Raw genomic sequence first — 27,614 nt, forward strand, 5'->3', positions numbered from 1 at the left:
CCACCATCATCTCCTTTATTATTCTTAAACTAAAATGTCATTTTATATTGTATTTGGTCGATCAAAGTTAGATTTACCCATTTTTATTATACACAACTCTCCCCGTCATCAATTACATCAATAATTCTTTCATCTCCATCACCACTGACGTACTCTTTTTTTATAATTAAAAAGTTAAATCTTCCAGTAGCTCACGTCCTGACTAGTCTAACTTTCACCATGCATTAACCCCCCATTTTAAATTTACTAAATCAATATTGTTTCTGATTAAATTTTAGTCCGATTAGTATGAATATTTTTATCAATATAGGAAGACGCAGGTTCGAGTGCGCTGAAGCACATTATCCTCCTATTTATGAGTTGGGATTGTGTCAAAAACTATTCAATTTCAGTTTTTCTTATTAGAATAATATTTTTTTCTTTTAAAATATGTATTTTTCAGAAGGTATTTGATATCTCTTGGGAATTAATTCTCCACGTACTGCATGTTCTTTAATCATTGAAACTTAGAAATTAAATACACTAGTTGGAATTCCACACCTATAGATGTCGAGTTTTTATTGGCTTTAATTCGAGACAATAAATTCTTAAATCAATTATAATGACCCAACATTGGCACTTGTTATTAGTGTCGAAGTTAGTCAACAAACATTAATCTAGAAATTTATTAATCGCAGGCCCAATCTTTGTTTTTTTTATTTTTTATTTTCACACAAAATCCAAAACCTTCTTTTAAGAAGGCTCTTGAATATAGAATTCTCTTACTTGAATCCAATATTAAAAATGATTGGATTGAGGTTTTAACATGAACACATACTCAAGCTCTAAGTGAAAAAATTAATTTAACCTTCGTGAAAAAGTACATTAATTTATTATTGCAAGTGTAAAGATTAAAAGAGACAAAAAAAAAATAGAAAGGTAAAATGATTTTTTTGTTAATTAGATGAAAAAAAAATCTCATTCTTGGGTTTATAAGCTTCAACTCTCCACCATTGGTACTGATTTCATAACACAAAATCATTCTTCCTTTTTGGTATGGGAAAGAGAGAAGGGTTTCAAGTGGTTGATTTGATTGTGACTTTCAGTCCCGTTTTCCTTTTTTGACTTTTGACTTTTGTCTTTTAGTAACTTTTTTATGTATGTTAGTTGTTTTTTAATAAAATTACATGAAAAATGAGTATTACGCTCACCAATCACCCAACCAAACAAAATCCGTTGCCATTGGGACTAAATTGAGCAATTCAATAAAGTAGAAATGCTATTTTTGAATAAGGATAGATTTGTATACTTATAACTTAAGTTAGTATTACATCGTTTTTCTTTTATTATTGAATTACACCCTAATAAAATATGACTCTACTTATAAACTTTTTAGAAAGTATTCGCAAATAATTTAAGAAATAAATATCTTTATAATTTACGTGATCAAGTTGTATTGATTGAATCCAAAACATTGATTAACGCGTTGGAGGCGCATCAAGGGACCACCTTTGACATCCCACCATCTCTTGTCTTATTTTTGTTGGCCCGCATCATCTTTTAATGGTGTCCTTCACCTTCAGACTATCAACACAAGTTTATAAGTTTGATTTTTTTGCATAAGGAAAAAGTTTCTTTATAATTTACATAATCAAGTTGTCAGATTGATTGAACCTAAAACATTGACTAAGGCGTTGGAGGCGCCTCAAAGGACCACTTTTCACACTTTCCACTTTCTACGTCTCACAACCTCTCTTCTTATCTTTGGAGGCCCACATCATCCTTTAATGGCATCCTTCACCGCCAAGCTATCAACACAAGTTTATAAGCTTCTTTTCTTGCATACAAGATATTTTAGTATTCTCTATGTTTGTTTTACGGTCTATATTTAGAGTTCATGGCTGTCCCTTCTAATAATATCATCTTCAATATTCAAACCTATATTTTCTCTTTTAAAATACGATGTATTTTATCATAACACTTAACCATTTGTGGGTTTTTGCATACCAATATATTCATACCTAAAAATCTATTGAAATGTTTGTAAAGTTTTGTGTATTCGACGTAAATGATGATTTGTGGGCATAGGCTTCGTGCTACTGAGGGGATGACTGATAGACAACCACCATAAGTTGTTTATATTTGTAAACTATAGCATATAATTATTGCTAGAGTTTGCTGATATGATAATATTGTTTGCAGCCATAGGGTGATGACAGGAGGACACATTAATGGTCAATGCTGAATTCCTAGTTGTGGACCAACCCTCGGCATACAACGTCCTATTTGGGGGACTATAGGTGGAAAAGGATAAGTTAATTTTGGCCACCATTGGTGTAATTGTCAAGTTCTTAACTTTTCGAGAGACTGGTTTCATAAAAGAAAATTAACCGACAACAAAACATTATCATATCTTATCATTACAGCTAACATGGTAGGAAAATTTATCAGAAAATAATAATGTTAGAAAATGTAAATTAATCAAAACAGACATTGAGGCATGAGACATTATCTTTAAGGCTTTTTTATGCTTTTAGTATAAAATAAAATCTTAAAAATTCAAAGCATGATAGTGAAAATAACAAATAGATGTATCTTCTTATGAGATACCTTTCATATGATTGCATATTTTAATTAGATATATAAATTTTCAGGTGATGACGTAATACAAATGTTAGATCGACAATAAGTAATTATAATTAATTAAAATTTCATATAAAATAAAAAAATAATTAAACCAATTCAACATGTTCAACTGCTGATTTTTGTCACAGTTTTTGATTTTTATTGATTTCGAGTAATTTCTGATTCAACCAGTTCAACCACTTTATTAGAACTAATATACCAGTTGGTTCTTTATCCATTCTGTCCGACCAATCAATCCAGTCTTATTTGAAGAACACTGGTCACATCATTAAATATGAAAATTATGCATAAAATTTAATTTAAGGTGCATTTTAATACATGTATTTTGATTTTGGATAATTATACATATTAAATTGTAATTTTGGTTTAAATATATTTATATATTTTTATTAAATTTTACACATTAAAAATGAATACAACCATTTATTTTATATTATATAAATAATATCATTTGTGTATGTAATAGGTAAACACAAAATGGTGTTATATCAATAATAATAATACTAATGGTTTGTGAAAATCAAATTAAATCATCATATATAAAATTATACAAAATAAAAGTTCATATATAACATTACATGTTGAACTAAAATTCATGTATAATTTTGAGATTTATCCCTAATAAATATCAAACCAAATATTTGTCCATAGATAGAGCAAAGTCGCACCTTAGTTCAAAAAAAAAAAAAAATTTAAGCCTGAGCCAAGAGCGTAGCTGAGGGGTGGCTGGCAGGGGCTCCGACCCTCCTTAAAATGAAAATTTTTTTATTTAGGCCCGTTAGAATTTTTAAAATTTTAAATTAGTAAAAGTAAAATTACACTTTGGCCCCCTAAAAATGATAAAAAATTTGATTTAATCTTTTAAAAATTATAAAAATTTTAATTTAATTTTGACCCCTAAAAAATTTTCTGAGTTCTCCTCTGCCCAAGCTTAAATTTAGTTTAACCAAACTCATTTTATTATTTACTCATTCATAAAATATTAAATATGTTTTAAATTTAAATTATACTTTTTTTATTATAGAAATGGAATTTGGGCTTGGCTGGGTTGATCCAAGATAAAAAAAATCCTTATCGGGCCATAGACAAGTTTAGATAAACTATATGGGATGGATTGGGCACATCCGACAGCAAAGAGTTGCCAAGGGGAAACGCACCCACTGTCAAGCATGGAGTATCCGGGAGGTCCACATCAAGCCCAAGTAGATGGACAAGTTTTGTTTCCAATACCTATAAAATTTATTTAATTATAATTATTTTTAATATTAAGATGGAGTCTGGTTGAAGCCATTTTGAATTTTAATAATTTCATATTATCTTGAATTATATTTATATAAAATTAACATCTGCTTCTCATTTTTCTTTTGAGCCGAATTCTTCCCTTAATTATTAATGGAATAGAATAAATATTAATCTTTTCTCCAAAAGTATCCACCGAAAAGGGGAGGTATTCCAATACAATAAAGTTACATAGTGTCTATTTTTTTGTTGATAAAGGAGTATATTTCTATGGGTTTGCCTTGGTATCGTGTTCATACTGTTATATTGAATGATCCGATCGCTTGCTTTCTGTTCATATAATGCATACGGCTCTGGTTGCTGGTTGGGCTGGTTTAATGGATCTATATGAATTAGCCATTTTTTTATCCCTCTGATCTCGTTCTTGATCCAATGTGGAGACAAGGTATGTTCGTTATACCCTTCATGACTCTTTTAGGAATAACCAATTCATAGGGCGATTGGAGTATTACTGGGGGACTATAACGGGTATTTGGAGTTACGAAGGTATGGCCGGAGCACATATTGTGTTTTTTGGTTTGTGCTTCATGGCAGTTATCTGGCATTGGATATATTGGGATTTAGAATTTTTTTTTGTGATGAGCGCACAGGAAAACCTTCTTTGATTTGCCAAATATTTTTGGAATTAATTTCTTTCTCTCTAGAATAGTTTGCTTTGGCTTTGGCTTTGGCACATTTCATGTAACAAGATTGTATGGTCCTGGAATATGGGCGTCAAACCCTTAAAGACTAATTGGCAAGGTCCAACCTGTAAATCTCATGTGGGGTGTGGAAAGTTTTAATTCTTTTGTTCTGGGAGGAATAGCCTCTCATCATATTGCAGTAGAGACATTGGGTATATTAGTGAGCTTATTCCATCTTAGTGTCCGCCTGCCCAACGTTTATACAAAGGATTACATATGGGAAATATTGAAACTGTCCTTTCTAGTAGTATAGCTGCTGTCTTTTTTGCAGCTTTTGTTGTTGCCGGAACTATGTGGTATGAAGATTGAAGGTGGTTCACATGATAGTGCTAAGTCATTGATTGTGTAAAAAGATCATAAAGAATATTCTTAGAGAAAAAGAACCTGATCTCTTAATATCTATGTAGAGAGATTATAAAGAGAGGATGCACAAGACTCGCCTGCTCTACTAAGTGAAGGTAAAGGCAAGGTCGTGGAAAGCTTCGATACTATGCATCTAGATGTGTTAAGTTGCAAGCCCGGCCTGAGGGTCGTTTGGAGGTGCGGCTGCCCAGCGCCCAAGGCTGAAAGGGGTCCAAAATTTTTTTTTTTAACTTTTAAAAGTAAAAAAAAAATTACCAACTTTTTAGGGGCTCTAGAATTTTTTTTTTAGCTTTTAAGGGCCCAAATTTTTTTTACCAACTTTTAAGGGACCTAAAAATTTTTTTCTTCAACTTTTAAGAAACCTAAAACCCTATTTTATTATTTTACCTAAGGCCCAAAAATGTCAAGAACGTGTCTAATAAGTTGCTACACATAATTGCACTTCATCTTAAGGGTTAGTGTTAGAGTCTTGAGATATGACATGATTTGACATGAAACTCCCTTCATGGATCTCCTTGTGATTTTGCAATAGTCACTTGCCTTAATTTTCCTGTTTTGTTTGGGTGGTTATTTAGTGATACACTTTTGGGTGAGGGGAAATTTTCTTAGTGTTTGTAAACTATATAGAGATAAAATGCCAAGTTAAGTTTTAGGCTATAAATCTAATTGAGGAGATAGCAAATATAAGTGTTAAAATTGGATAATGCGCTTCAACGCACTTGAATCTACGTTATCTTATATTGATAATAATGTATATGCCAATTGAATTAAGACTCAATCGGCCTTTTAATTTTGAAATAAACTCGAATTAGATAAGATACTAATTTTTAAATGATGGGTTATATTCATACTTTTGGGTTTTGGACGTTGATATGTTGTTGGCTCTAATCTTTCTACTTGTTTAACCTTTGAAAAGTTGCATAGACCCTTTACGTTAGAGATTCCCTATTTTCTCACCATGTCACCATGCCTTTTTTCCAATCTTTATATATAGAGATAAAAAGTGAAAGACGAAAGAAAAGAGGGTCCATTTTCCACCTCATTGGTGATTCCATTCCCTTTTTCATGCCAACTCTGATGAAAAGTGAGATTTCAATCCCATAATTAATTAAGCTTGTATTTAAAGTCACTTTGGAAGTTGGAGCCAAATCATCAACAATTGAACATGATTATCACTTATCTCTCAATCCTTGGCTTAATCTCGCCGTCATCTCTTGTAGAATTCTTTTTCATATCATATAATTATTCCTGTAGGATTTAATTTTGTAAAGAAATATATGTAGACCAAGCCACTATGGTATAGTTTATAGGATTTAATTGCATCTATTATTCTATAATCTATAACTACTACTACTAATAATAAAACATGAAAAACACTGTAGATGTTTGAGTTTTAGCCATTAACACATGGCCTTTTCTTTTTCCTACTAGGGTGAGAGAAGAAAGAATGCAACATATCAGATTGCGAACAAATATAGATTTTATCTCTGATCTTCGTTTTTGCTTCAAATCTTCAACTTTTTTCATAAAAATAAAAATATAGATAATGACATTGCGATTCAAGTTGCCTAAGATGATGTAGAAGCTGAGCAAAATTATTAAGTTGGGGTGTGGCCTTTTCCATGATGTATTGCGATGGACATAAACGTGGCATCCCGCTGTCTACGTGTTGCGGAGAGGATGATGAAATTGAAGATGCATACCACCTATTTTGGGAATGTCGTCATGTGCAGGTTGCTTTCACCTCCCCTTTATTTTTGTGGATTTAAGTTTCTTGACTGCAATGATATTATCAATAATTTGGTGATGCTTTCAAAAACGAAGATGAGCCGATGGGCGGCATTGTTCGATGATGGATTGCCATGATGGGTGTATTTAATTAATTACAAGCATAATTTGTACTTTGTCGTGTTCACAGCAGCTGCCCAAAATGAAAATTGGGGCTCATAACAGTTAGTTAGGCTTAAGTGGCATAAGCCACGGTTGGGGTATCCTTAGAGTTAGATGTCGATTTGAGTCTTCCACGTATTGGCCATACAATGCCCTATGGAGCAGCGACGGGAGTCGGCAACGCCTTGACCCTCCTCTAAAATCACAAAATTATTATTTTAGTCTCTTTTGAAATGATTTATTTAATAGTAAAAGGACAGTTTAATTTCCCCTTTAAAGATGAAAAATAAATTTCAATTTAATCCTTTCAAAATTTTAAAATAAAACCTCGTCAAATACAATACTAAAAAAACCACAAAAAATAAGGGTGGAAGTTAAAACGATGAAATAAGCTCTATTTATTAATGGAAAAATGTTTCCCTAAAAAAAATTAGCATCTAGAATGTACATAAAGTGATTTTGGGAGAGTAAAATGAGGCTATTTTACTAATCTAACTCAAAAAATTTGATATTTACAAAAATGACCTTAGTTTAAAAATATTCACTAAAATGACCGAAATGAATAGTAAAATTAGGTTATGGGAAATAGATGGCCGGCATCAATTTTTTTATTAAAAAAATAATTTTTAGGGTTTTGGATACTAAATGGTCGGCACCATGTATTTTTTTCAAAAAAAAAAAAATTAAGGTGCTGGCACACTGATGGTCGACACCCCTTTATCTGATTAAAAAAATAATTTTTGGGGGGAAAGTGATGTCGGCCAACAAAGGTTAAAATCACTAACAAAAAATTAGAATATTGCAACATAACCCTCCTTTTTTCCATCTTTTTATTTGCCAAGTTTAATTACATATTTTATATTTTAAAAATATTGAACTACTTATCATGTTTTTAATTATTATTGCATCACTCACATTATTATTAAATTTAAAAATTAATTTAAAATATATTAAACTACATATTTTATAAAATTTAAAATTTTCATGATTGAATTTGAATTTTCAAAATATGTAGTTGAATATATTTTAAATTAATTTTTAAATTTAATAATAATGTGAGTGATGCAATAATAATTAAAAAACATGATAAGTAGTTCAATATTGTTTTAAAATATAAATTATGTAATTAAACTTGGGAAATAAAAAAAGATGGGAAAACAAGGAGGGGTTATGTTGAATATTCCCAATTTTTTTTTGTTGGGTGATTTTGGCCCTTTGTTGGCCGGCAACACTTTCTCCAAAAAAAATTATTTTTATTAGATTAAGGGGTGTCGGCCATCAGTGTACCAGCACCCCAAATTTTTCTTTTTGAAAAAAATATATGCTGTCGGTCATCTAGTGTCTAAAACCCCAAAAATTATTTTTTAATAAAAAAAAGTGGTGCCGGCCATCTATTTCCGATAACTCAATTTTACTGTTCATTTCAGGTCTTTATGGTGAATATTTTTGAACCAAGATCTTTTTTGTAAATATAAATTTTTTTTTGAGTTAGATTAGTAAAATAGCCGTAAAATGAGTATTTAGCCCTTTAAATAAATTGAAATTCAAAAATGAAAATCTTTGTCTATCATTCAAATATGTAATTACTGTACATAGTTTAACATGTAAAAAGTAAAAAAAAACATTTCTCTTAAATATTTTGCATTTGGTGAAAAATCATTTTTCATCCGAAAAATGTTTATTTTGCATTTGTTAGTGTAAAGAAAATCTATCAACCTTACTAAAAAATATGAAACTGACAAATTGGTGTTAGAGGAAGTGTCCACTTTTCTGCCCACCAAATTTGCATGGTGGCAATTTCTATATTTAGGTGTTGACAATTTATTGAACTTTATATTTGGGCTATGTTGATTTCTTGGTGAACATCTAGCCTGTTATGGAAGATCATGTTGCTATGGAGTATGAATATCGATAATTGATTTGGATCAAAATTCCTCAAAGCAATCATTTGGATGATGGACTTTGGATTGGATCATGATTCTAAGCTGCCAAGAATCCATATGTATCTTATATGTTATTATATTGTATATTTTATTAATGAAATTACTATTTTATTGGGATTGTATTAGATCTTCGATTATAAGAAAATCTTGAAATCATGTCTATATATTTAAAAGACTTGCATAGGAAATTTTCTAAAATCAATTTCGAATCTTTTATGAGTTTTCTCAAAAATCTCGTTAAACTCAAGACAAAATCAAACCTAGCCTAGACCACATGACCTGCCACACGGGCGTATGGGCTGCCCGTATGAACCACATGACCATGTGCCACTAAAACACTAGGATTTTCGCTTCTCACACGGCCTGGACCCTTCCACACGGTCGTGTCTCCCCTATAGCTTAATTTTTGAATTTTTTCACACGACCATATGCCCCTATTTCTTAAATTTTACAGTTTTACCTAGAATTTTATGTTTTGTGCATATTAGTCCCTGAATAGTTTCCGAACTGTTTTTAGTGTTTAATTTATGCAATTAAGTACCTAATAGTATGAATAATGCTTAAATCCTTGATTTAAATGATTGTATTAATATTAAATATATATCCAATTGCATGAATTGTGAGTAATCATATTTATTGTATATGTACTTACGATTTTTCGTATAACATGCCTTAAGACATCGCTAAATGGAACCTTTGAAGAATATATGATTTTTCCATTGAATTAATTGATTGAAAGCATATATATTGCTGTAATATTTGATTATTTTTTGTCGTAATATTTGTTTCGTTCTGATCTGTTTTAAGCATGCCTTATTTTATTGCATGGGTTGGGACAAATTGTAAAGGGAAGTTATGCCAGACTATAAATCTAAAAATCTGGTGGTTCATCCACATATTATCTGACAACTTTTATCTATAAAAAATGTTGTGTATTCACAACCATCTAGCAGTGTATTAACCTGCAACATGGGTGATCCATCCACCCATTATTTGGCAGCTTTTATCTGCAATTATGTTGTGTATTCACAACCGTCTGACAACATATTAACTTGTAACGTTTGGTGGTTCATCCACAACCTAATGTGTAGGATGGACGAGTTCTGGGGAACTCGTATGGTGTATAGTAGTGGGGTAGGATCTTATCTATTAAACCTAATCTATTTGCATCCGTAAAGCGTGTGCTTAAAATTTTAAAATTTCCGATATGATATGGTATACGTGTTTTTGCTTATAATTGTGAAAATTGTTATGTTATTTTGATATACTGAATTTGCTAAATGTGATTTAAGCTATGTAATTTGAATTAATATGCTAATCGGTTGCTTTGGTTGTCTTGTGATGGAACTCACACTGAGTTTTCATAGCTCACCCCCCTTATTTTCCTTCTATTCAGATAACCCGCAAGGTTAGGACCTGAACTCGGCATTCGGAGGGCTTGACTCGAAATATTGATTTCTATATAAAAATATTTTAGATTGATTATTTTATAATTTCGGTTATTTGGAACTATATTATTATTGTGGCATGTGACTTAGCTTATGGTTTTTACTTAGGCATGCATGACATTTAAATCATTTAGGCTATTAGATTATGAATTCTATCTAATTATGCATGAAACATGATTTTTATTAAAATTACGTTAATATCACTTTTCCGCTGCTAATTGTAAATGTGTTTTGTTAAGAAAGTAATTCATATTTTCAACTAAGTTTTCAATAGTAAATATCGTTATAATGAAGATGTTAAACTTAATTGTTTTTCATAAAACTCTCGAGTTTTCTTGAAAAAAGACCAAAACTTCCTTCTAAAATAAACAAATGTTTGAAATTAACTGTTTTTCTAAAACTCCGATAATTCTATCAGGCCATTTCGGTGGCCGATGTAATCTTTTAAATTCGGGTCTAACATCTAAGCCGAATTGGAGAGATTTCATTCCTAATTAATCTTCCAATCATATACTTACAATTTCACGCAAGATGCGTTTCTTATACAAGACTTCAGAAAGGGTTGGGAGTCAAACCCATGCAATAACTCTAAGAAGATACGGTTGTGCAGTCACGAATGACGTTGACTACGCTGAATTGTTAGGTATTGTCCAAACGCCACCATGAACCATTTGACAAAGCCTTTGTATAATCCTCGATAGCATATTAAACTTCAAAAGTTGAATCGTTTGTGATGGCTTCCAAATAGCATAAATCTTATTAACAAGAGCACCGTAACCAATCTTTCTCCCCAACAGTTTAATTTATGTCATTTTCACCATATTTTGCTCCATAAGTGAATGAACTCTCTTCGAGAATTTAATGGTAGGTACACCATCAATCTCTCTTTTAACTACATCTCCTCCTAGTAATTCATTATCTTCATCCTCAGTAGGGATATTTGACTCTACATTCATATTCATGGCAGTCATAAGTGTATATTGAAAAGAAATTTTCTTCGACAATGCCATTGGTTCCTCCACGACCATCCATTATCACCTAGTGCTTCATTCTCTCTTGTCCTAACTTTTTTTTGTGGCCCTCCCTACAACAGATGTAGGGGCTGGCACTTTTCCTCGGAGCATTTTTAAGGGTCGACACACTCTTTTTTTGTAATAACTTTATTTTATTAGCATTTTAAATATAACTCAAGTGACGCATGTCATCGTACCAATTTATAGTATTTTTTTTTGGGTATATTAGCCTAATTAGTACCCCATCCGAAGTTAACTCATGAATCAAATTATTTTTTAAATTTTATTTTTAAACAAACTAAAAAAAATATTTTATTAATTATTGTTATTTCATTTTAAAAGACAATAAGAGATTAGTCCCGTACGTTCATTCACTCAAGAATAAATTAGAGATCGATTAAAGAATCTCAATCACTTGATTGAATATTTATACTTATTTGCTTAAACTAATTTTTTTGTTTGTTTATTATAATAATAACATAAAGCCCGAACGCTAAATGCAACTAATGCGACTCAAACTCTGGCTACACCTGAGACGGTGAATACACTTAACCAGGCACTAACCCACATGTTAAGTTGGATCCCAATTTAAAATAAAAATAGTTTTTAATATTATTTATATTCAAAATATTATAAATATATTATATTGTAAATAATTTATATATAAAGTAAGGTACATAGTCATTTTAGGAAATTTTTAGTTCGCGATGACGACAAGTGGTATGGTTCATAAGTTACACATTAGCATTTTGGCTAGATTAATGGTGTGGGTCCTGTTTGTTTAAATTACATATATTCTTTAAAATTAAATAAAAAATAAAATTATTGTTTAAAACATTTTCATAATTTGTTACAAACACAAGCAGGTTACTTACAAAAACTTTTAGGGTTGAAATTAAATTTCAATTTTAATTATTTATATCTTTATAATTTTAAAGGATTAAATTAAATTTTTATAATTTTAGGAGGAGCCAAAGTATAATTTAACCTTTATTAATTTAAAATTTTAAAATTTTTTAAAAGGTCAAAACAATAATTTTTTATTTTAGGAGGGCTGGAGCCCCTGCCAGCCCCCTAAATTCACGTATGAAATAAGAAATATTTTAATAATAATGTTTAAAAATTAAGTTCTTTGCGAACCAAAATAAAAATAAAATTTTAAAAAATATTTTAAAAATTAAAGGAATTTAAAATAAAAAAATAAATTATAAAAATTATAAAAATTTTAGATCATAATAAAAGATAAATATATTTCCTACTAAACATAGGGTGAGTAGCTGAAAAATTATTTAAAAATCCTAATGTCTTAGATTATTGATTTTATTTTCTTTTCATACATTTAATTTAAAGTTTATTAATTTTGTTTTCTTCTCATACATATAAATATTATATTACCATGCATACATGATATGAGTGAAAAAAAATTATGTAAATTAAAAATCTTATCACACGTATACGTGTTATGGGATTAGAATTTTAGTTTGGCAAACTGACGATCTTAGGCGATTTCTTAGATTCAAGTCCGCCTAAGTTAGCATTACTCTCGAAAAATGTGACTTCTCACAGAAATACTCTAAGGCATCGAAAACAAAGCGAAAGCAAACCCAAAAAGAATAAAGAACTTGTATCGAATAGAAAAGCCAAAAGAGAATAATAATACACCAAGTGTTGAGTAAATGCTCTCAAAACTATTCTATTACTTTGAAAGATTGCAACTGAGTGATTATAAATAAGAGGAAGACTTCTATTTATAGTTGAGCTCCTTTAGATCCAACGGTATAGATTGAATTACATCAATAGTTGATATTATTGCCTATCTATAAGATGAGAGTCCTAAAGGATTTAAACTCTATGCAATTTTATCCATTAGGATTTACAATAATTACCCTGGTAACTCTAGTTTTACTAGAGTGTTTAATTGGGTCTCTAATGCTTCAAAAAAATAGACTTCTTCATATGTTTCATAAATCACGCCAGTTCAAGTAGGTCAAATAAGCTACATTTAATCAGTTTACCTCTATCAGACGTTCTGAGTACATTCATCACGGGCTTTGATTCGCAGCTCGTGGCATATGCGTGCGAAAAGCACAAATTTAGAATACAATCCTGTGTTTAAGAAAAACATACAATAAATAATGAGACTTATGGTTTGAAACTAATCAGTCATAATAACACATGAAGTATGTATGATATTAAAATAAAAAAAATTAAATTAAATTATGCATAAAATGACATTTAAACACATAAATACATCAGATAAACAATATTAAATGCACTACAATTATTTATCATGATTTTTTAATCAATTGTGAGTTAGTGTCGAGTTGACTTGGGACACCAACTCAATTAACAACATCATTAATATATTATTAACATATATAAATGGTGAAGATAATAAATTGTACATATTAAAAATATGTATAAAAATAATAAAATAAGACTTTGGTTGGGTGATAAATTTAAAATTTTACTAATTCAAGTGACGTGAGTTCAAATCTCACTTATCATTTTTTGTTAAAATGAAAAGGCTAAAGTACTTTAAAATAATATGATTTATTTTAATTACGGAATAACATTTCCGTAATTTTCTAATCGAGTTGGTATCTAGTCAACCCGTGTCAATATCTTGAATTCAAATATGATAATATAAAACTCAATCGGAGACGGAGTTTTATAGATAATATATTTATATAAAAATTAGATAAAGCTTTGGTTGAAATAATAACGTTAAAAGCTTAAAATTCCTAATGTCTTAAATTCAAAAATGATTATATAAAACTTTTTATTAATTTTATGAAAAATATTCTCGTAATTATGGGTTAGTTTGGACAAGATAGAGTAATTAAAAGAAAGTGCAAGGGTATTAATTACACTTTTTGTAATTACAGATAATTGTAATTCCTTAGACGTGTTTGGTGACAGAGTGTAATTACATTGTAATTTCTTATGTCATGTTTGGTAGTACAAATTGTAATTATACATTACATAATTTATGTTTTTAAAAATATTAACTACTATAAAAATTATTAGTATGGCAAAATAATTTCTAAACAAGTTACAAAATTAAAATCAAATCATCATATGTATTATTTTAATTTAAAAAATAGTTAATAATAAAATTACTAATAAAAAATAGCATGAAAATAAACATCATATGCACTTTGATCTAATTGTTCTAGTGCATATTTGTTGGCTTATTCCCTCTTTCATATTTAACATATGCTTATCATCTATGAGCCCTTAACTGAGTTCATAATCATCTGAATTTGAATCTGCACTATTAAGATCATTAAGGCCTCCTTCTTCCATATACTCTACGAAGTATGAATCATCTTAATTTCACATATAACTGAAATTATGAAATATGCAACATGCTAGTATGACCCAACCTTGTTTTTTGTTTTTTGTTTTTATGATATATTAAGGTGATGTTGTTAATATGAGAAATATTTTTTTAGAACAATAAATGTCTTCTCAACTACATTTCGAAACTTTGAATGTTTCAAGAGTTCATGAGTTATCGGTGATGCTTGCGTCTGACACCATTCTCTCAAATGCTATCATACCCTATTATATGGTGCAATAAAATCTTTTTCTATTTGCATAATTAGCATCAACCTAATGATATTTGAGTTTATAGTCCAAATGAGCTATGTCTTTAATTATAAAAACTTATTTAAACTTAATTTAGAGAAAGACTCATGGTAGGTTATCTCCGTAAATTAAGTAAACATAATATAAAATTTATAATATATAACTTTTATAAAAAATGATAAATTGTCCAAAACTTTTATAACAGTTCTTACATATAATATATATATTTTAAAAAAATATGAATAAGTAATTTATTTTTATAATATATAGCATCGGCAAATAAATAAGTTATGTCCATACTTGGTCATAAATTTTATAAATAAGTATATTATAACACTTTTATAACATGTAAGTTATTTTTCATAATAAATATTTTTACCATGACTTTAGAAATATTTTAGGATGTAAATAATTTTTTATTATAACTTTATAAAATACACAATTTATTTTTATAATATATATTTTTGGGATTTAATATAATAATTTTTGCCATAATCATCCCAAACACCCATATATGTTCATGCTTATAATATAATTTTTATAACTTATATCAAAATAATTTTTAAAATTGGATTTGGGTATAATTACGTGCATAAATACTCTAATTCTTACATTCCCTAAGAATTAGAAAATGTAATTGGGTGCTCCAATTACACTCAATTCAACGAGACCCATTAATTATAACGGTTATCTTTAATTACAAGTAGTTACACTAAAATCCAATGATTAAGTGACTTTTCAAAAACTAATAAAAAATATTAAAAGCATCAATTCTAAGAAGTTTAAATGATACTTTGTTTTTAAAAACAGTAGACATGGGTGTAGTTAGACATGAACAAAAAATATTAGACTCGTTTAAAATATGGGCTAGGCTTGGGTTTGAACTTTTAAGGCTCGGGCCTAGCTTGATTTGTTTTTAAGTTAGTAATATTTTATATTATGTTATTTTTATAAATTATGTAATTTATAACACATAAAAATTAAATTTATTATATACTACTATAATGTAAACATTAAAAAATGTTAAAATGACTATATATAAAATTTAATAAATTATTAAATATTAAATTAAAATAATATAAATATATATCTTTAAAATTTTTAAATTTTTTAAAAACAATATGAGTGAGCCTTAAATAGGTTCGGATTAACCATTTATAAATATGAATGGGTTTAGATAAAGTTTTAAACTTACATTTTGAACCGTGCTGAATTTAGAAAAATATAAAAAATATTAATACATACATAAACTTAATTTGAATCTAACTTGATATAGGTTATGAACTTAAAAATATATTTATAACAATATTTTTATTAAGTTAGACATAGACCTGCTCATAGATTGGGTCACCCGGCCTGCCCGAAAAGTAAGAGAGTTTGAATAAAAATATAGGTCCGAAAAATGGGTTTGGAAAAAAAAATTTACAATTTTTTGTTATTTTAATGTTATTTTCTTGTTGTTTTCTCCTTATTTTACTATCATTTCACTATTACGTTACTACTATTTTGTTGTTATTGTTTGGATATTGTATAACACTTGTTTTATTGTTAATTTTGTTATTATTTTAGAGACATTTGTTTGTTAAGTTGCATCTATCTTAGTGTTATTTAAGTATACATATTTTTTAAAATTTATTTTTAATTTGTTAGGAAATATTTATTTTAATGATTTTATTATTTTTTATGTATTATATATATTTAAAAAGTATTAAAAAAATACTAGCGGGCCGGGCCGGGCTGGACCCGAATTTTAGTATTTTTATTTGGGCCAGCCTAAATTTTTTGTTGAACCCGACTCATGAGCACCTCTAATTAAATACATAAATTAATTATTTATGGAACTATTATTTTAAAATAATTTTCAATAATTAACTAAGCTTTAATTAAATTTAGAATTAAACTAAATGGAACATTTAAATAAAGGTACTTTCTTTTAATATTATCTATAATATTTAAATTAAAAAATCGATTTAATTTTAATTTATTAATATTAATATTATTATCAATATAAAAATACGTAATTTCTGAGTACGACCAAAAGAAAAGCTTTGGAGGTGGGAATAAGGAGGAGGGACAATGAGATTGGGAGGCAAAAAGCATGTTAGTGCTTACCGACTTTCCGTCAAAGCTTGTGACAACATCAGGACATGTGTCTATATTCCTCAATTGATGGGAGGATTACCACATTGTAAAACCTAATTTGAATCTTTTATGTGATAATGTTGTTTTTTCTATATAAATAATTTATATACTCGACTGAAACATCATCTTTTCGCTGTTGTTTTACAGAGTATACTGTACGAATTTTCCTCTCCTCTCTATTTGTAGAGATGTATTAACAGTTGAGGGTATTTGAGTCATTATATTACTGATATTTTAAGAAAAAAAATCAGGTAATAGTTAATCAGCATAGTAATAAATAATGGGGGGCCTTCTGGGAGATTCTTAAACTTTACTCTTTGCAGTTGCAGTGCACACACTTTTGTTGTTGGTGAGAGAAGTTTCACGGTTTCCCTGTGTTTAGGATCAGAACAAGCCAACCCTCCAACCCCAAATGAGCAAATGAAATATCATTGCAGGAGGAGACCACAAGAGAGAAAAATGTCAGTCCCAACCAGCGTGTCACCACCATTGCTTGTTAGTGTAGCTGTGATGACGGTGATGTTTTCAGGGCTGGTTTCAGTGGCTGAATCTGCAATAGGGGTGAACTGGGGGACAATTTCATTCCACAAGCTGAAGCCATCCACGGTGGTGGATCTGTTGAAGGACAACAAGATTCAAAAAGTGAAGCTTTTTGAAGCTGACCCCTTGGTGCTAAGAGCTTTGATGGGGAGTGGGATTCAGGTCATGGTTGGGATACCCAATGAGATGTTGGCTGCTCTCAGCTCTTCCCCTGCTGCTGCTGATTTGTGGGTTCGCCAAAATGTATCTGCTTATGTTGGCAAAGGTGGTGCTGATATCAGGTAATTAAACAAGTTCACTTCCCCCCCCCCCGCGCCCTTTATTTGGCCTTTGATTTTGTTTTTGCTTTGGTAGATTCACCTTCACATGAACTACATTCAAAGAATATATGAATAAGGATCTCTTAGGTGAATCCATATATGTTATGATTTCTTTCTTTTCCAGACTTTTCTGGCCACTACACTGTTAGGCTTACAAAAAATTGTAGAATGATTTTAGTACCCCATAGACAAGATGACTCTAAGTTAGAAGTGATATGAGAAAAAAAAATACTTACTATGTTTAAAGTTTTTAAGGGATCTACCAAAAAAATGGGGGGAGAAGGGGGTTTTTTGTGGGAATAATCTGATATGTAAGTAGCATATGTCATCATTTAGAGTGTGCTTGGTTATAGTGCTGGAAACTGATTGTTTAAATTCATGTCAAATATGCTTAAAAGGTTCCTGGTATTAATTTGTTGATCTTAGCAGCATTTAATTATATTAGCACTCTCTAGTAGTTGCATCGTTCGGATTTGTGTTTAACCAATCAGCTTCCCCAGTATGGATTTCTTATAGGCTTATGCAGCGGCACACTACCGTTCAACCTCAATGGTTTTACTATTCCTCATAGAAAGCTGCTTGAACAACACTTCATACTTTTAACCTACACAACATCATTGATTTGATGGTATAAAAAAAAATTGTCTCCTTGAAAAGTTATTTCATTAATGCCATTCTGATATTTGGATTATAATGTCTTTTTTGTTACTGTGTTCACTGTCTAAGTTGATGTCGATTTAGTCTCAAAACAACGTCTCTAGGGAAAACTGGTTTCCATAGATTAAAGTTTTCCTCTGCTTAAGTAGTGCAGATGGTCAAGAAGTTTAAATCCATTATCTGCATAGGCATGTATGGGAAAGTTGGGTGAGCTGGTCTTTGGACGAGTTGAATGAACACCTATTACCCAACACATAGTAATTCCTGAACTATATCTTTTTCACCAAGGGACTGTAAAAACGAGAAACAGTTAGGATTTTGATGCATCTATTGCTATGAAATTAACCTAATTTTTATCAAAGCATGGTAGGAATTTGATGTTGTTCCATTTCTGTAAATATCTTATGCGCTAGTGCAAGTCACATTTCCTGAAGTTAATTAATTCTGGCTGTACTGACAGGTTTATTGCTGTCGGAAATGAACCTTTCCTTACAAGTTACAACGGTCAATTTCAGTCCTATGTAATCCCTGCTATGGCGAATTTGCAGCAGTCTCTGGTCAGAGCAAATCTTGCTGGATACATAAAGTTGGTAGTTCCTTGTAATGCTGATGCCTACGAAGGCAATGTTCCTTCTCAAGGGGCATTTCGACCGGAACTGACTCAAATTATGACTCAACTTGTTTCTTTCCTAAACTCAAATGGTTCTCCATTTGTTGTTAATATATACCCATTTCTAAGCCTCTATGGGAACTCGGAATTTCCACAAGACTATGCATTCTTTGAGGGTACTACACATCCTGTTATAGATGGTGCAAACACTTACACCAATGCATTTGATGGAAATTATGACACATTAATTGCGGCCCTCAGTAAAATGGGATACGGGCAGATGCCCATAGTTATTGGGGAAGTGGGCTGGCCTACAGATGGTGCGGTCGGTGCTAATCTCACTGCTGCTGAGGTTTTCAACCAAGGCCTCATTAAGCATGTATTAAGCAACAAAGGAACCCCTCTAAGGCCGGCTGTTCCACCCATGGATGTTTATCTTTTCAGTTTACTTGATGAAGGGGCAAAGAGCACCCTTCCAGGGAACTTTGAAAGGCACTGGGGGATTTTCTCCTTTGATGGCCAGGCTAAATACGCCCTAGACCTTGGTTTGGGAAACAAGAAACTAAAAAACGCCAAGAATGTTCAGTATCTCCCGGCTAGATGGTGTATTGCCAACCCGAATAGGGATCTCTCTGAAGTGGCAAATCACATGAAGCTTGCTTGTAATGTCGCGGATTGCACAACGCTCAACTACGGGGGATCATGTAACGCGATTGGAGCAAAAGGAAATGTGTCATATGCATTCAACAGTTACTATCAGCTGCAAATGCAGAAAGAAAAAAGTTGTAATTTTGATGGACTTGGTATGGTAACTTTTCTGGACCCTTCTGTTGGGGATTGCAGGTTTCTTGTTGGTGTGACTGATACCAGTGCAAGTTTTAGACCATATCAAAGGTGGGTTGTCGGCTGTATTTTGATGTTATGGCAAGTCTGGGCCTTTAGGGTGTGAGAGAAAAGCAGTTTCTAGGTGGGTTTTTCACGGTCCCCTCGTATGAAGCTGATAGTATCGACATAGAGTTATTTACATTTTTATATATATATTCAAATGATTGCAGATTTATGTAGCATACTATTTTTATGTATAAAAAAATCGACTCTCTGGGTTTAATTTAGATAATATAATATTTATGTAGGATAGGAGTAGTATGTGGATTCCATGACTATCCATATTTCATAAGTCATTCTCCAAACACCCAACCAAATAAATCCTTTTTTGGCTTATCCCTTGGATTGTATCTTAATTAGTGAAAACCTAAGGTGTAAATTCTTATTCTTGCAGAATCACATTGTAAACCTAATATTAAATTAATTATTATATGCAGGTTGAGGAATTGCTAAGTTATAATATTAAAAAAGAAAGGACGATGATTGTGTTTGTATTCGGATCATTTAAGTGTTAGATAAGGGTTTTAACCATTGCTATAATTAAATTAAAATTGCCGACTACAAAAAAAAGATATAAATGAATTTATTTGAACATTAAATGACAATCAAATAAAAAAATTAAAATGTGATGATAAAATTTTAAAATGATGAAAGATTAATTAACTGTTTTTTTTCAAAATACCTAATTACCTTTATTGAGCCCTAATACCTAAATTGCCCTTGCTAATTTTTAATAATATTTAAATTATCTTCTTTTATAAGGGGTTATCCAGGGATACAGTGTGGTATCATATTAACTACAGATTTTCTATCAAGTTTTTTACCACTTTACTTGAGGTTCAGTCAACACCTTTAATAACTTTGCAACATGTTTGGATTGATAAAAGCAGAGGAAAGCAAAGTAGGAGAAACGATTTCTCTTCCTTTTCTTTGGATAACAACTTTTTACTAAGTGAGGGAAAGGAGTAAATTTGAGTTATATGTAGATTTTAAAAAATATTTAGGGTTTTAGGTTTTTTTTTTGGATATTTAGAGAAATAGATTGATTTTGAAAAGAGAGACAAGTGTGCGTTTTTATGCCAACTCAGCTGAAAACATATTCTCTTCAAAATCGACCTATTTTACTAAATATTAGAAAAATCAACCTAAAACTTATCATTGCACCTAACTGAACTTGTCCACGGTCAAGCTAGACTTGGATAATGATTTTTTGCACCTCATGTCGGGCTGACCCAAATTCAATTTAAATAATAATTTTTAAAAAAATTAAATTTAATTATAAAAATATATAAAATACCAACTAAAAATATATTTTAATATTTTTTGAATAGCAAAACAAGCTTTAATGAACTTGGGCTTCAAACATTTTTTGAAATTGAGCCTTGACCCGACCTATAAACACCTTTACACCTAACACTTATCGATAAAATTTGTATTTAAAAAATCATAAGAGAGTCTATTGTCACGTGTGAATATGATATGCGAATTGTGCAAGTATACACGTCGAATCAAGTAATAAAGTGATAAGTGTGGTCATCTCCACAGTGATCAGATTAGGTACAAATGTGATCAAGTTATTATAATGAATTGCGATTAATGCTATGGCAAAATCAAGATAAGTATGTAGTGGTAAATTAAAGTAGTGTGCGAAATGTATATTGACTAATGCTGGAAAATGTTAAGACAAGAGTAAAAATGCAACGACAATTATGAGAATAATTACTTGAATAAAATGCGAGCGAATAAATAAATAATTACAAATGCTATGCCAAAGATACTATGGCAAAGGCTAGAAGGTCTATGATGTTGATTTGGAAGGTTAGGATTACTAAGAATCTGCACTTACTTTTAGTAATGCCTCAACAAAATCGTACTCAGTCTATTGCTTAGAAGAGACCTAAAGTGACCTGCTTATTTCGAGAGCAAGATCTCAAGTTACTTGGCTTGTGTCTATAAGCCTTAGCACGGTAGCCTACACTGTTTTATCTTCATTCTATACAAAGGTTTCTCTATGTCTAAAGTCCGCAACAAGTATTCGGTCGAATATCCGCTTGTATCATTCAATTACGATCCAATTAATCTAACCTTTTTAGAATTAGATTCAGTTTATGAGCATACTGCACACTCAACTATGTCTTGAGAATGTATGCATACAATTGGGAAATAAAAACAATTGAATGAAACAATAGATTAAATCGAATATATGCTTCAACCATTAAAGGAAATAAAAGTTCATTATGTTATCTCAACCCTATGAGATTTAGCTCATGGATTGGTAATTAAAATTCAAGTTGAAAATAACACCCAACATCGTTTCAATTAGATTAATTCACGGGAGAACAAATTAAGAAATAATGGAAGAACTTAGGAAGATGGCTGTTGCCAAATCTATCTGCAATCCAGCAGCATAGTGTTCTGTGGTGGCTGAGAGGGACTGCCTTCGGTTTCCTCTTTTCATCTCTACACATCCGCTACCCTCTATTGTTGCCTCTGGATCTCCACACATTAGGGTTTCCTTCTTTGGCTTTTTATAAGCTTTTTCCCTAGGGTAAATCCAATAGCCCCTGATATCTTCTACGTTTATTAGGCAAAATTTTCTAGTACAAGTAGAGTTGGGCTAAAACTGTTATGCATTGAGTGTTGACTTGATCTTCCTGGAATTGTCATGGCATTCGTGTTGACAAACTGTCCAACCTTATGCCATGAAAAACCTTCATTCCTTTATTTCTTTCTCCGCATCCTGCACTTACCAATTACTACCAAACAAATCCTTCCCGCAAACAAGTAAAAGTAACCTCTAATAACATATAAGCACAATTCAATCTTCTTAATGTAATGCAATGAAAATTACGAATGGAATGTCCTAAAAATGAAACTAAATTTACTTAAGTACAGACAATTGATCTAGTCTAAAGTCATGAATTATAACTCTTTTAATAGTTATCATCCATTTTGCTATAACCCTTTATTTTCATTGTACCATTCTTTTATATTTTTTTGGAATATTAGATGTCCTTTCTAAAAAGAAATTGTGCTAAAAAAAGTAAATTACATCGTAAAAATTTTCATTTTAAACATCGAAATAAAAAATTGTAATTCAGACACCCACATTATATAATTTGATCATTTTGGTCACTCCTATTAAAATTCAAAAGGAAATGAAATTTTCTCTTAAATAATAAGCAAAATATAAATTTGAGAGCACTATTATTATATCAGTTGGCAACCTTCAAATTGAATCCCTTCTTTCATCTTTCTAATAAAATCTTCACATTACACATTGACTCAAACTTCTTCATCTTCATCTTCATCCTCCTCCACTGAAACACCCTCATTTGATCTATCTTCTTCACCTTCATCTTCTAGTTCTACAACCAAGGCCACCTCTTCTTCTCTTTGATCATATTCTGCAACAACTGTCTCTTTTGAAATGGACCCTTTTGGCTCTGCCTCTGGTTCTGTTTGACTACCTCCCTTGCTCATCTTCACAGCCTTTTCAGCTTTAATATCAGTCTCTACACTACAACTACCGATCAAACCAGAGCTGGTGGCAATTAAAACAAGCAGTCCATTGCAAAGCAGAAACATGTAATTCTTGCCTGCATAAACTAAAGAGTTGTAAACCATATGCCAAAGCTTGGAAGTTGCATATAAATGGGAGGGTAATATAACAGAACGAAGTGAAAATGGGAGCAAAATTTTGGTGGGTAGCTTCAGCAAAGGAGAGGTGGTGATGAATTCTCTGGTTTTTGTTTGTAATCTCCATACTTTTTATCTTCTCTGTTGGGCTATGGAAAAGGGATTGGGAAAAAGATTCGAAGAGCTTTAACAGTTGAAGAAGAGAAACAGAGAGGAAGCTTTTGGAGGTAGATTCATGACATTAGCTAAAGGGAACAGATAGATGAAAATGTAGAACGGGAAATTATCAACCCCAAATTCTTTCTAAATTTTTCGTGAATTTTTCTGGGAGTGTAATGTTTTTGTAATGAACATCATGATGGTGAAACAAAGAAACCAAAGGACTAATTTTTAAAATAATAATATTATTTGACAGAATATTTCATTTTTCTTTAGATTTTAAGGTAAGTGATAAAAATGATCGTGAATTTTTAAATTGTAATTTTTTTTTATTTTAGTGTTTAAAATGAAAATTTTTTATAATTGGATGATGCTTGCTTTCATTTTCTTTTTGGTACAATTACATTACATTCAACAAAGGGGAAAAAAGATGATACACATAATGATTCAACCTTAAATCTCATGCTAACATAACTAACAGCAATCATCACCGCAGCATACTTTGCCACATCGAAGCATGAAAGGTTTCCCAACGAAATAGCAGCACCGACACCCTGCAAATATCATCATTATCATCGCCTTTAAAGCTGCATTCTTAAATATATGAATGGAGTACATCGACTTAATCAAATATCTTACAATAATATAGAATAGATATACGTACCTTGTGGATAAACAACTTGTTGGGATGTTCCTAGACGAGCACCGGCAGTTGCACTTGCACACAAAGTAATGGAGAAAACGAGTAAAAGCCACATGAGACAAGTCAGAATGGTTCGCCCTCTTGCCATGGTCTCTTCTTTTCTACCTCAACTTGATGATCAAGTAATTAACTCATCTCTTTCACCTCTATTTATACTAAAAGTTGGGTCACTTGGGAAAGAATGGATGATCATAAAGAGAGGGATTTTTTATTAATAAAATAAATTCACAGCCTTGTCTTGGCATGCAACTTGGCTGCCATTTTTATCACACATATTATGCGAATGGATAGAAATATTTTATATTAAAAAAATATACTTATAAAAATATATCAATAAATGATTATTAGTGGAGTGGTAGGATTTTCTTTTATATAAATTTTTTAGTCTTGTGTTCGGTTTTCAAATAATATTTTTCAGTTGTTTTATTTAAAGATTATATGAAAAGCTGAAAATAACCTTATAATAATATTAATTACCGTTTAAAGTAAGGGAATTTTAATAATTTCACAACTGAGTTGGTATCGAATTGACTCATGACACTAATTCAATCAATTACTTTATATATAATATAGATATATAAAGCAAGCTTATCCTCCTTTGCACCACTTTTAATGGAAGAAATGGGACAAGCAATACCAATAAAATATCCAAGGGATAGCTTTATTTAGATATACACTAGAGACCAATGTGACTGAATTTGCTGTAGATAACAAACTTTGTGTTGATCTTGAACAAGCAAGTAGAGCTATATACTTTGAATATGGCACTAACCAACAATTTACTTTATGAGGCTAATGTTGTAAAGCAATGAATATTAAAAATCAACTAGTTTTTGTGGGCTAGACTTTGAAATACTTTCTTCTTATCCATTTTGCTTCATACAACTTGTTTTAAAAGAATATGAAGCCTGCTAAAATTAATCTAGTAAGTGATTTTCAACATCGATAGGTCTTCATGTCTTTTAGGAAGGCAATAGAAGTGTTGATATGCTTGTACGCAACGACAATGAAGTTAGATCCGTTGCTAACATGAATGATAGGAGCTATGACTCCAATTTTGTTGAATATCTTGATATTCGCAACTTTATGTCATTGATACGATTCAATCGAAACTTTTATGTAAAATAATAATATGAATTTATAAAATTAAGTCTACCATTTACTAATAATTTTGAACAATTACTTATGGAAGTGTATATGTTGAATTCACATCGTGGAGAAGATAAACAAAGAATACAAGTTTTAAAGGAGAATAAAATGATGAAAAAAATACATTCACCATATATAATAACATTACAAAGAGTAATTTATGTTGCACAAACGTTAGTAAAATAACAGTAATATAAAAGTTTATATTAATCATAAGATTGAACAAGAACAATATATATATATATATATATATGTATATATATATAAAAACTAGAAAATAGAAAATAAAATAAAATTGAAATATTATACTTGTAGTTGAGGCCTGTTTAGGCAGTCTCCTTAAGACAGATTCGTCCGCTCTTTTGGTGCTGGAGAAATGTTGGTCGACTGTCTCCCAGGATACAACAACAAGATGAGCACGGCAGTAGCATGACTGCAGTGATCAATGAACAGTAGCCTTGCCTTCATCTATCACTGAAAAACAATTTGAAAATATGCAGGAAAAGATATCTCGAAATTTTGGAAAATTTCAGTGTGTATATTTCACTGCAGATTATTTGGTTTTTAAAATAAATTCAAGGGAAGAATTTTGGATATCTTTGACTAATGGAGCCAAAACATGTCCGTGAATTAAGGAGCCATTTAATCGTAAATTAACGTTTGAATTAAAGTCGGGAAAATTAAGATTTCATATTGGGCTAAAAATAATATCCGCAGGCTTAGAAGGCTCAATTGGTTTGGACATTTCGCTTCGCCCATGTCATGCAACCTCAGCGAGTTTGGATTTGCACCCCCTGCGCGCAAGGGAGAGTATTAGTTTAGTCATTCAATAACCATTAAGTTGGTTCACATATATATACATATTCCACACTTGATATCTAACCAATGTGAGACTAAACTTTCCATTTTCCTCAACATAATTCACAAGTGACTTACTTCGAGCATCAATTTCTCATTCATCACTCAACCATTTTGAGCATATGATATACTGTTGTAAAGATCTCATGGAGTAGAATATAAAACCATAGTTTTATGATACAAATCTCCACATTTACTAATCAAGAATTTGCTTCAAAGCTTCCAAAAATTCATTTTTTCCAACAGTTTATATACAACTTTTTTACCTTCTAACTACCTCTAACAATATTAGTAACAAACTAATTGCATTAACTTCTTTCTACACTCTCCCTCAAGTTGGGGAATGATATATTTCTAGCAATCCCAACTTGCCTACCGAATTTTCATATTGTTGTTCTTTGGTAGAAATATGCTTTATTCAAACCAACCATTTTTATATCTTTTCTCCTACAAAATGGCAATCAATATCGATATGCATTGTTTGTTCATGATACATGGGATTGACTGCTATTTGCATTGCCGCTTTACTGCCACAAAACAATGTTGCTAGTTCATTGACTTTAACTCCCATATCTTGAAGCAAACCATTCAACCATACAATTTTCGCAACTATAGTGGCCACGCTTCTATATTCAGCCTCTGCTAAAGAACATAACACAATAGTCTATTTTTTAGACTTCCATGATACTAAAGAATCTCTTAACTTCACACAATAACCATTTACAAACCTTCTTGACATTGGAAAAGTTATCCAATCAGAATCGCAAAATGCTACCAGTTTTTTGATCTACATGCATAAAAAACAACCTTATTCTTGAATCCTTTTTAATGTATCTAACTATTTGAAGTGCAACCTCATAATGTGATCTCTAAGGTATTTGCATAAACTGGCTAAGACGTTGCACTGAGAAAGCAATGTCAGGCTGTGTACGTGTTAAGTATAAAAGCCTTCCAATTACCCATTGATACAAAGTAATGTCTATCATGATCTCATCCTCTTTATTACCTTGTAGCATCTCATCATATTCCACAAAAGTTAATATTTGATTGTGCTCCAAAGAGGTAATCGCCACCTTGGTTCCCCCTAAATCAAT

The 27,614-nt window shown here is 30.9% G+C and overlaps 2 protein-coding genes across 6 annotated transcripts; one reads left to right on the forward strand and one right to left on the reverse strand.

Moving 5' to 3' along the window:
- Positions 1–17,275: 17,275 nt before the first annotated feature.
- Positions 17,276–20,350, forward strand: LOC105780524 (glucan endo-1,3-beta-glucosidase 5). Its single transcript, XM_012604907.2, has 2 exons — positions 17,276–17,821; positions 18,978–20,350. Exons 1-2 carry the CDS (start codon positions 17,421–17,423, stop codon positions 20,074–20,076), a joined length of 1,500 nt encoding a protein of 499 aa, XP_012460361.1. The 5' UTR covers positions 17,276–17,420; the 3' UTR covers positions 20,077–20,350.
- A 2,772-nt stretch (positions 20,351–23,122) lies between these two features.
- LOC105780953 (uncharacterized) lies at positions 23,123–24,671 on the reverse strand. 5 transcript variants are annotated; one of them, XM_052629709.1, is made up of 3 exons: positions 24,475–24,671; positions 24,312–24,364; positions 23,123–23,620 (listed from the first exon to the last, which is right to left on the reverse strand). In XM_052629709.1, exons 2-3 carry the CDS (start codon positions 24,319–24,321, stop codon positions 23,298–23,300), a joined length of 333 nt encoding a protein of 110 aa, XP_052485669.1. In that variant the 5' UTR covers positions 24,322–24,364; positions 24,475–24,671; the 3' UTR covers positions 23,123–23,297. The 5 variants fall into 5 exon arrangements, 3 of the variants coding, with proteins under 3 accessions (XP_052485669.1, XP_052485670.1, XP_012460947.1); XM_052629710.1 differs by having other exon boundaries at positions 23,123–23,611; positions 24,475–24,668; XR_008195374.1 differs by having other exon boundaries at positions 23,462–23,611; positions 24,263–24,364; positions 24,475–24,658.
- Positions 24,672–27,614: the final 2,943 nt, after the last annotated feature.

Source organism: Gossypium raimondii, chromosome 4, assembly GCF_025698545.1.
Source record: "Gossypium raimondii isolate GPD5lz chromosome 4, ASM2569854v1, whole genome shotgun sequence".
Taxonomy (NCBI): domain Eukaryota; kingdom Viridiplantae; phylum Streptophyta; class Magnoliopsida; order Malvales; family Malvaceae; genus Gossypium; species Gossypium raimondii.

Bases quoted from the DNA above. Each gene is read 5' to 3' on its own strand.
- LOC105780524 (XM_012604907.2), top strand. From the start codon at position 17,421: ATGAAATATCATTGCAGGAGGAGACCACAAGAGAGAAAAATGTCAGTC. The intron at 17,822-18,977 runs GTAATTAAACAA...CTGTACTGACAG, and splicing joins AAAGGTGGTGCTGATATCAG to GTTTATTGCTGTCGGAAATG.
- LOC105780953 (XM_012605493.2), bottom strand. From the start codon at position 23,639: ATGGTTTACAACTCTTTAGTTTATGCAGGCAAGAATTACATGTTTCTG.